This window comes from Phocoena sinus, chromosome 17 (assembly GCF_008692025.1).
Source record: "Phocoena sinus isolate mPhoSin1 chromosome 17, mPhoSin1.pri, whole genome shotgun sequence".
Classification (NCBI taxonomy): domain Eukaryota; kingdom Metazoa; phylum Chordata; class Mammalia; order Artiodactyla; family Phocoenidae; genus Phocoena; species Phocoena sinus.
The window spans coordinates 40310617-40321392 of NC_045779.1; the positions used below are offsets into that span (position 1 = coordinate 40310617).

The window sequence follows — 10776 nt, forward strand, 5'->3', positions numbered from 1 at the left end:
GAGGCAGGTTGAGAGACAAGCACGTCCAAAGACTCGAAGCCATGCCCGTGCCAGCGTCACAAGAGGACGGCGACCTGTTTGGGGAGCAAGAAGGAGAGCGAGTTGGAGGCAGAGGGGGTCGTCTGCGTAGGATGGGCTCTGTGTGTCTTGGTTGGAGATTCGAAGGCTTTTCAGAGGAATGACTGTCTCATGGGGCAACTGGAGGGTGGGAGAGTATGGCGGGGGGCGGATTGGAGAAGGGCTGAGCCTGAGGGTGTTGGAGGGACCTCAGTGAGAACCTATCCAAGGCAGCGGCATTGAAGATGCAGAGAAAGGGCTGGATCTGAGAGCTCCAGAGCCCAACTCGATAGACGCTGTCCTCTTCTGAGAGCTGGGGAGGGCAACTCCAGGCTTTCCTGTTTGTGCCACTGGTGGCTTTTGGTGCTAGTAACAGGTTGGAGGATATCGGAGAAGCCCCTCGAAAGGAGATGAGTTAGGTGTGAGGGACCCTTAGATTTTACAGGTGAAGGTGTCTTGTGTCATTGGAAATTCTGGTCTGTCCAGTGGCACTGGAAAGACTCGGTCGGCACTGGAGGTGAAAGAGGTGGGAGGCACCTGTGTGTCGGGTATGGTTGGAGCCGTTGGGTCGGTAAGAGTCGGGGAACATAGTGTGGGAAGGAGGAGCTGGCTGAGAATGGCGTCTGGGGAGCAGCCACATTTTAGAGGCCAGGCCATGGGCAAGAAACAGCCACAGGAAAGAGGACTTTGAAGATAAGCAGAATCCCCCAGTTGGTGTTAGCAGTGATGAATGCCATGCAGGGGGACCTGGCCTGAAAAGAGGCCTTTGGCTGGGATGATTAGGGGTCCCCACTGCCTTGCACATTTACCAGTTAGAGAAAAAGAGTGGAAATAAGGTCCTGGCACGTTTTTATAATCATGGCCTTTATTAGAGATCAAGATTGGTCTCAATCTTAGGAGTGAGGCAAACATTATTGAGTGAGAGAGCGTTGAGTTACACCAGGCCTCCACACTAAGAGAAACAAAGGCCCCAATTATTCGCCTTGCCTGGTAGGAGAACGTACACAGAATTTGGGATCAGTGTGGAAGTAAAGCTCCCATATGCTGGTTAATAAGCTCCCCCAGCACCAGTTGTCTGATCAGTCTGGGTGAATTTGAGCACACCTTACCATAGCGTGGAAGCCACACGGGGGGGTGTGTGCTGCCTTGGCTCTCAGCCCTCACGTTTTTCTTTCTTTCTTCCTTTTATTTAAACAAAATCCGTACAACTGTCATTTTAAATCCAGGCCTTGACATTTTAAGTGGGTACGAGCCTAGATTTCCACAGGTGTGATTGCAAACCCATAAATTACAAGCTTTTGTCTCCTGGGACAAGTGTATAAAAGGGGCCTCTTGTACCCAGGTGAAGTGGTAAACTTGGCAGCTGCGGCAGGCCCTCTGCATGGCGATCGTGATGATAGGCATCAGTCTCCCGGCACCTGCCAGTGTTTGCCGGCCCCGCTGCAAAGCCAGCTCTGCTCAGCTGTCTGGTGCCGGAGCAGCCCCAGCTGCCCGCCTGCCCGCCCAGGGGAAGGGAGGAAGCTGGGGGACGAAGAGGAAGAGCCCCACACGCCCGCCCTCTGGTGGGCGGGTTGCACAGTGACAGCCAGCCCAGCCCTGACTGCTCCCACGGTCTAGCGGCGCGGCGCTGCCCCCACTCCCCACCCCCGCCGCCGCCGCACAGCCACTGACTGGCCCATGGAGGTGGAACCTGTCCTCCCTGCCCTCCCTGTGAAACCTAGGCCGACCTGTTCTGCTCTTTGTCAAGGAGCTGACATATACATAGGTTGACACACTGCGGATGCTCTAGTCTTCCCACTCTTGCCATGCCGTGAAAATCGTACATTTAATGGTGGTTGTATATTAGAAATCTGAACAAGTACTGGAATATGTTAAAGATTAGAAGTAGTTTTCATTCTGTAATTTGAATATATTCATTCATTGCCTAATTTTTTGATGGAGGGGATATGAGCTTTTTAAAAAAAATTCCTAATTTATACCAGTTTGTAAATGGATTTAATATAAAATGAACTAGTGGGTCTTCTTATAGTTCATGTTACCTCTCCACCATGCCGCTATTCACACTTCACTGATGTAGAAGGAGAATGGCCAGCTGGAGCGCTTGGACTCCTTTCTCTCTTGAGACTTAAGGTGACTCTGTGCGCCCAGCAGACACTCAGTGAACGTCACTGACCTGAGGAACTGGGCCAGGGCTGGACTACAAGTTGCGGTGATGAGAACGCACAGCCCAGCCTTCCCTGCAGTCTTGGCTCTACCCTCCAGGCTGTGGGCTGTGCAGAGGGATGGGATGGGACTGGCTTTTCCCATGATGCTTTGCTTCCTCCGGGAATGGGTGAGTGGACAGATCAATAGAGATATAAAGATGTGTAGACATAAAATCAGTATTTATCTCGATAGCCAGCCCTGAAATGAGATCCAGGGGTATAAAGAGACCTGTGTTCTGGCTTCAGTCTTGCCACACTCTAGCTGTGGGTCTTTGAGAAGGCAGTCGCCTCTGAGCCTTCGTTCCTCTGCTGTGAAATGAGGGGAATTGAAATTAACGATCTCTGAGGCAATGCCTCTAGATCTAAAGTTATGATTCTTAGAAAGAATTAAAATTATTCAAGAAGGGAAGAGTCCATCATGATTTCACAGCTGTTCCCATGACTGGGTCAAGGTGACAGGTCCCCAAGAGGAAATGCAGTGGAAGAGATGGAGGTTAGGAATCCTTGAAGAGGGTTCACTGTCACTGGGTTCCTAAATCAAGGAATTCTGAGGAACTGTCATGGCAGGACGGGCAGTTTGGTTTGGTTGGGTTTTGGTGATTCACTTACAGTCGCGAGGGGAAGGGGAGGCCTGGCTGGAGGACCTGGCCCAACACACTGCGTAGTCCAGACAGCCAGGAAGTTTTCCCCGACTTGTAGTTTTTTGACACATTTTTAAACTTTGGATCCCTAGGTGCTATTTTTTTCCTTAAATTAGAGTATAATTTAGGGTGCAGGGGGGCCAGTGGGGCACACATGGGGGGAAGCGGAGGTGATCCTGGCCTCTGGGTACCCGTGGACCACGCCCTTCTCTTTTCACACCAGGGCTCACAAGACATTTTTATTTTCGCTTTAGTTTCCTATCTACTTAACTGAGAAAAACAAAAGCAACCAGAACTGGGGTCAGAGCCGGGCCACTGAGACTAAAAAGCAGCGCCAAGCCCAGGGCAGCGGTGTCCTGCTGGGGTCTGCCACCTACACGTGGGTGTGTGTCCTCAATGCCCTCCGGCACCACTGTGACCCCAGACTGAATGAAACTGCTTTTTCATTCAGAAATCCTCTTCCCCTCAGAAGCTGACAAGCTAAGTCCTTTTTTTTTTGTGGTACGCGGGCCTCTCACTGTTGTGGCCTCTCCCGCTGCGGAGCACAGGCTCCAGACGCGCAGGCTCAGCGGCCATGCCTCACGGGCCCAGCTGCTCCGCAACATGTGGGATCCTCCCGGACCGGGGCGCGAACCCGTGTCCCCTGCATCGGCAGGCGGACTCTCAAACACTGCGCCACCAGGGAAGCCCAAGCTAAGTCCTTTTAACTCTTTCCAGTGATGGGGGGCAGGGTGCAGAGGATAGGCTGTGAAAATCAGGCCAAAAAGAAAAAAAAGAAGTACAATGTGGAGTCCTATACGTCCTCTTAGGCAGAACCTGCAAAGCTGTTCAGAAAATGCATCCCACCTGATCCCACATCTAGAAATGATCTTCACTCTGACAGTGGAGTCACAGTGGTAACTGTGGCCTCATCGGAACTCTTCTTGTCGAAAGCTTTAGGGGTCCTGCCCCCCGGGGTTCACCTCTGCCGCATCCAGCCATTCTGTAACCGGCATCCCGGGAGAGAAGGCAGAAATGCATCGAGCCATCGTGTATGAATTCCCGTTGAAACCCTGAAGTTCCGGGAAATGGAATCTTTTTGTGCACCCTCACTTATAAAATGGTTTTGTGCTTGTTTTTCTCTTCCAGGCTTTCACTACCTTCCTGTGTCTGTACGGCATGGTTTGGTATGCAGAGCACTATGGTCAACGAGAAAAGGTATAGAAGGGAAGGTGGAGATGGCCTTTTATTTAAACTAACCACGTCCTGCTTAGCGCTTTAGCCCAGACCACATTCACGTGAGGATGTGGCATGTACGGCACAGTGAGAGCCGGGTGTCAGCCTCCCTGCTTTAGAAACGTAGCCAGTTCAGAATTCACTTCCTATCAGTTGCCATCCTTACTTGTGACTGCCCTATTCAATAGGTCAGGACTTTTATCCTCATTCCTTAAGGGGGTTAAAGCTTAATTATTTGTTTATATATATATATATATATATATATATATTTTTTAAATTGCATGGCAAGCCCCAGAGCAGTTTTTGAAAAGCTAGGTTTTTCACTCTGTCCAGGCCTCTACCTGTATCCCAGCCTGGGGCTCCCATCTGGAAACTCCTGCCCTGCCCACTTCATAGTAGGTGAAGATTAAGGTAGAGGATAGATGTGAGTGGGCTTAAAATGCTGTAGCAGTCTTGTCAACTGTAATTATTTTTAAGTAAAAATAACAGCTTTCATCCTTTATTCATACTTTTAGTCTAGGGAGCTAAAGGCGCTTCCTAGAAGACGTAATCTGCATCACCTGGGATATAGCCTTGATCTTATAGCAGAGAGCATAAGCGTGAGGTGATCCTGCACTTGCTGGTGGGGATCCCCAGCCCGGGAGAGGCCAGGGTTGAGCAGCCTCGCTTGTTTGCTGGTCTCCCTCCTCCCGGGAGCACTTGAAATTCCACCACTAAGCCTGCCTCTCTCCCTAGACCTACTCAGAGTGTGAAGATGGCACCTACAGCCCTGACATCTCCTGGCCTCACAGGAAAGGTACAAAAGGTATCTCTCTCTTGCTCATTGTTAAAAACGCTCCTGGGTCCTCTCCCTCCCAAGACCCAGTAAAGGGATTTAGCATCAGTATTTATCTTCCGAATGTTGATAAATATATGCCCTGAAGGGTCTCAAACCTACTCATCGCATGTCTCCTGTTACTCACTAAGAAACATGCAAAGTGCTCACAGGTTCTGCCCAAGAAACTTGCTTCGTAAGAAGAGGTGCCACGTGGTTCTGCCTTTTCTGAGACAGGAAAACGTAACAAGATCCCACTGTCTCGAGCATCCTGATGGGGATGTTCCTCCTCTTGGCTTTCACCGTGAGTGAAAAGCATTAGGAAGAGTTGTGTGCCAGGAGGAGAAACCTTTCCGAAGAGGTGGATCGACTTAATCGTGTCCATTCAAGAGATAGGCCAGCATGAGAGGGATCTCAACAGTGTAGTCAGGGATCTCCCACTGGCCTCTCTCCAAGGAGCATTTCGGAAAGGTTTGAGACCACCTGGTTTTCTTAAAGAATTTGACTCGTAGAACAATGACCCAGAGGAGGCTCCACTGGATGGTACTTCCGTGTCAGTTATGAGCTGATTGTGGGCTTGACTGAAGGAAGAGAACTGAATGTCAGAGACCATGAATTTTAACCCACAGAATTGCTCAGAGAAGCGGGGACAAGGGAGGGGAAAACACTGCTGAGGCAGTTGCTCTCCTGAGTTCTTTTGGGGTGAAGCTCATCACAGCTGTCCCTGGGGAAAACTCTACCGAGTGCTGGTCACCCTGAGATGATTTCTCCTGAATCAGTAACCTATTATGGAATGCTGATGGAGGTAGGCACAGGGGTTCCCCTGGGCTCCCTTATTCAGAACCATCCTAGAGATCAGTCCATGGCGATTCCGGGTTCTCCACTGAAAAGACTAAAAGAAACAAGCAATGGTAGAGATATATTTAAATGAAAAGTAGACAGCTTAAAAAAAAAAATCTGAGCCCTGGAGCAGAGAACCTTTTGGCTTAGCTGCTAAGCCAGAGGTTTTCCATGTTCTCAGCCTGAGGGCAGAGCCAGCCTAATGCCAGAAAGTTCCGATGACCTTCCAGGCCTCACACACCCCTACCCGGAATGCCCACCCTCACCCCACCACTGCCCTGGCTCCACCCTCCACCTGGCTGATGCCTGATGATTGCCCAGCACTCAGCCAATGTAGACGTCTTTCTCTAAGCTCCCACACAAATGATAGAGCGTGACAGACGACACCGTCCCCACAGACCGTGAGCTTCTTGAGGACATGTGGCATCTTCAGTGTATCGCTCCGGGGCTGCCTGTCATGAGCAGCAGATTTGTAAAGGTGGCTTCCAGATCAAACCATTGAGGGCATGTAATATCTTTGATTTTTGCCAAGTCAAGAATCCATTCCCATTTAGGGATTTAGAAACAATGGTGTGTAGCAGGTCAAGGTGTGGACACCTAGTTGATGCGTCCTTTGATTGCTAAGGTAGACTCGACACCCATGTGGTTTGTTTTAATTGTCCCTCCTTTGTGCTTCGATGTTATTTGTGCTCTCACTTCTGGTCCCCATCACCATGACCACGATCCGCCCTACGGTGTGAACGTAAACATCCTCAGGACGCTCCTGTCTTTGTGGAGCCCATGGCTTGCACACCCTGGCCCCAGCTGTGCTAGCTCAGTGCCGGGGCTTCTGTGCCTTGATTCATTAACGAGGCCACTAGATGGCGCACAAGGACCAGTGGAGGAGCGGTGGGGCGGCCCGGACAGGGAGAACCAGAATCAGAGGCTTCAGAAGCCCCGAGCCGGGAGCCCACAGCCCACAGCCCACGGTGACGGTGTGTCCCGATTCCTTTGGCCAGGTTCTGAAGATGGCCCACCCAAGCATCCAGGCAACAACGAGAGCCATTCTTCCAGAAGAAGGAATCGACATTCCAAGTCAAAAGTCACCAACGGAGTTGGAAAGAAATGAAGGACCCTGGTTAATCAAAGATGTTCCAGGGAGTGCCTCAAACCGGGAGGGGACAGAATCGGCTGGACCTCCCTGCGGGGAGGTCGAAACGCATAGCGTGAACGGGAAGGAGTGGGGGCTGGGAGGGGTCATTATTTGAGAGCATAAGTCTTGTTGCCCACAGACCCGGCCACACGGGGCAGACCACTGCTGGGGGTCCTTCGCCACTCGGGTGTCTCTTGTAACTTCAGCACTTGGCACGTGGTCACCGGTAGCAGGACCGTGCTCAAAGGAGAGGGTAGCTATTTACTCAGTTGCCAGAAGCAGTTCTGTGCTTGCGTGCGTGTGTTGTGGATGCAGTTTAAACATCTTCACTCAGGCAGGGCGCCAACCAGACAGCTGACGGACTGGTCACCAGGTTTTATTTTTCTGAATCTGCCTTTCCGTTTGACTGACTGGTTTAAGTCCAGGCCACTTACCTGTCTTTTATTTTGTTGTTTCTTATTTTTTATGTCAGGATGCTTAACAAGCCTTCAGAAGCCACCTCTGAGGTTGAATTGGGGGAGGTTTCTCTTTTTTTTCCTAGAGAAAAAAAGGGGGGGAGAGTTTGTGTTACACTTTAGCAGCCTTCTCCCCTTTTTAGGACCTGAAACTACACAGCGGTGGGTGGAAACCAGGCTGAGGAAAGGTTAGCTACCTACGTAGGATCCTGGGCTTCGGATCGGAACCTTTTTGTTCCCTTTCCAATGTCGCTTGTCCAGACTTATCCACAGTGCACAGGCGTGGACCTGCCGAGAGGCAGTGCTCACCGCAGCCCCTCCCCCCCAGGTGCCTTTTCCATTTTGTTTGTTTTCCTTCCGTGGTGTGTTGCTGACATTGTCTTTTAGTCCCGTGTGAGGTGCTGGTGAGTATTCCCTTTCATCCATCCGTGCCATGCTCTAGAACATTGACCCTGATAGTTCACCACCTCTGATGGATCCCTGTTTTAAATAAAACGGTTCACGTTAAAGCCCATCAAATTCTGTCTCTGTAAAGTGCTCATTTCTTTGCCTTTTATTGGTATTTTCCACTATTTGTAAGCAATCACCGTATTTTTCAAGTGACTTTAGGATAATAAGAATGTGTATGTGTTTCGCGTAGTGAGAAGAAAAGAGAAGAAAATGTGTACTTTAGAGGGCTTACAGACACATATGTCCCTTTTCCTAACCTTCCCAAGTGATCAAGAGGAAATGAACAAGATAGTCATTGTTTTCTTACTAGGGTAATGGTTACATCAACCAAGCTGGATTTTTTTCTCTAGCAAGTGGCCGGTACGCAGTTGATTTTCCTACAGATATAAACTTGCTGCAAGCCACCCTTTTGTTCCCTCATTTCACAGAGCACAAAGGTTTCGATGTCTTTTCCCCCTTTAAGGAAGTCTTTACCCATAGAAGTGTCATGTTTTTCTTTTCCTGCAAAAGAATCCCAGGGTGAAGGGGTTAAATGAGTCACGCAAAGCGAGGATCACCTGCTGTGCTCATTGCCAGCAGAGAAGCCTCGCCAGTCACCGGGCTGGTGCGCCGGATTGTGCCGGCCCTGTGGTCCCAGCAGCGGCCCCATCCTTCCCGTGATAGTCCTGAAGAGAGGCAAAGAGGTGCTTGTCCCATAGACCCCCGCGCTCTTCTATCACCCATCAGAGAGGCCTTTCTTAAACAGGGGTACAATGTAAAATTTGTTTGACTTTGAAAGTAGGTGAGTTTGTTTCGTTTTGCTTCTCTGAGCACGTCTGTGCATCACGGACATCGTGTACGTCGTCGGCCTCAACCCCACTTCCTCGTGCTGGGCCACCTCCCTGAGCATCTCCAAGTTTGTTTCCTGGCGCTTTAACCCTCCTCTGATCGATAGCCGGGTGCAGCTGAAGAAGACGTTTCCTTCTCCAAGGCCGGCCTAGGAGAGGCACCTGCCCACCTGCGATGACTTGGATTTCCTTGGGTCACGTGAAAGCAGAATGCATGTGAGACAGTCTTTCCTCAGTGGCTTTGTACGGAACGGCCGGGAAAGTCCTCAGCTGCTTTCCGTGTCCTTTCTTTGAGTTTAATCTTTTTCTTTTTTTTTCCCTTTCAGTAAGAGCTCTTGACTACAGTGTTTCCAAAACTAGTGCTTTCCTTGACCAGCCAGATCCACGGCTGCCATTTCCTCCTAGAAACTGTGCTGCTGGGTTTGGTCTACTTTTTCCACTCATTTCTATGCAAATGGGCTTCACATTGATGAAATGTAAAATTTTCCTTGTCACCTATGTTTACTAAAGATCGCCTTTAATCCCTTTAATCACAGTTGTCATTTAGTATCAGAAACGATTTGATTGCAAGTGATCTCACATTTGCCATTTACAAACTGCCCTCTTAAAAGGCACCATTGTTTTGGATGTAATACGCGAATTCTTTACGTATATTTCTCTGTATGTAGCATGGCATGGAGTGTTGAGTACTTTTTCTTTTTTGTCATTCTTGGTCTTTCCGTGGCCCTTCCCTGCTTTTCTTGTGTCTGTTTTCACCATTTGTAAAAGCCTTAGCCAAACTGCTCCCATAGCAATGCTAGGACACTTCGTTGACCTGTTCTAAGCATTTTGATGATAAAAGACATCCTATAAATGCCAGTCTTATTTTCACCATGACTGCTTCTGTAGTGAGCTCATGAGTAAAGTACTCACCTAGGAGAAATAAAATTCTTTACCAAATCCATCAGGTTCAGCCCTATTGGTCTCCCCTCTGAAGCCGCTCTGCATCATCTCTAAGTGATACCTCTTTTTGTCAGGGGTCTCCTTGTGGAATTGGACCCTTGGGTTGCCTTACTTGTTGATAATAGTGCAGTTACTCAGGCCCTTACGGGGGGAGCTAAATGCAGGGTGGAAGAGAAAAAATTTAACCATTGGAAACCAGAGGAAGTGAGCACTTTAAACAGGGGGGATTCATTTGTGTGCTCTGTGCTCTTTTAATTATGCGTAGGGTTACCCGCGTGTTCACCAGGTGGGCTTCACTTACAGAGTTCTTATTGCTATGAAAACCAGGTATCCCCCAGGTGGGTAATTGCAAATCCTCAATGTATTTCCCACTTTTACAATCGAAATCAAGATGCGAGGAGAACCAAGACTTCTGTTCATCAGTGTTTCGTTACAGGTGCCTCTCTTGCCTTCACTGTACATGTGCATTGCAAGGGTTATATTTGAGATTTGGTTCTTTGTGAGTTTCAGCATTAGTAATGGCTACGACCAATGGGCTTCAGAGTCTGGTTGCTAGCCCAAAATAGATTTTTTCAACATTTCACTTTATCACATTTTATCCTAAACCTGATGCTAGGACTATCACAGGTGAAGGTTACAAAATTTTTTAAATTTAACTCTCATATTACCTTTGATGCAATAAATACCTACAGCTTTTTTATTTTGCTGTCTTCTGTGAATTTAGAGGAATTATTTTTAATGTCTACCAAAGAAGGGGGAAAATAGTTGGATGTGTATATTTTGGGGTTTTGTTTTTTTAGTGTGTGGGAATGCTGAAACGTAAAAATTTCCTTGTCACCTATGTTTACTAAAGATCGCCTTTAATCCCTTTGAGAAATTCATCTGCAACTTTGTCTACCTTGACGTTACCTTTCTTCCATCCCCTTCTCATAAACCCAGTGAGGACAGAAACATCATTCAGAAAATAGAATTTGCCTGAGAGTTTTGCTTTCCCAGCTGATGGCAACCAACCACCCAACCTCCTTAGCCATTCTGGGCTCATGCTTGAACCTCCTGTGCCCCAGGTGTTAACTTTGTTTGCTTGTTTTGTTACTGGAATGCTCTGAAAACGTTCTCCAAGGGCCTGCAAGTTGTGGGCTCCCATATGCCCCAAATGGCAGGAAGGTTTGCTCCGATGTGCCCGGCCTCCACACGGTCTC

The 10776-nt window shown here is 48.7% G+C and overlaps 1 protein-coding gene across 2 annotated transcripts in view; it reads left to right on the forward strand.

Moving 5' to 3' along the window:
- Positions 1-9578, forward strand: part of PTDSS1 (phosphatidylserine synthase 1) — a 67062-nt gene extending 57484 nt beyond the window's left edge. The window contains exons 11-13 of one of the 2 annotated variants that reach the window (XM_032609751.1): positions 4031-4099; positions 4853-4922; positions 6770-9578. In XM_032609751.1, the coding sequence (XP_032465642.1) occupies positions 4031-4099; positions 4853-4922; positions 6770-6879 (249 nt within the window). In that variant the 3' untranslated portion in view covers positions 6880-9578. The remainder of the gene's footprint in view (positions 1-4030; positions 4100-4852; positions 4923-6769) is intronic. The other variant, XM_032609752.1, reaches the window with a different exon arrangement.
- The last annotated feature ends 1198 nt before the right edge of the window (positions 9579-10776 follow it).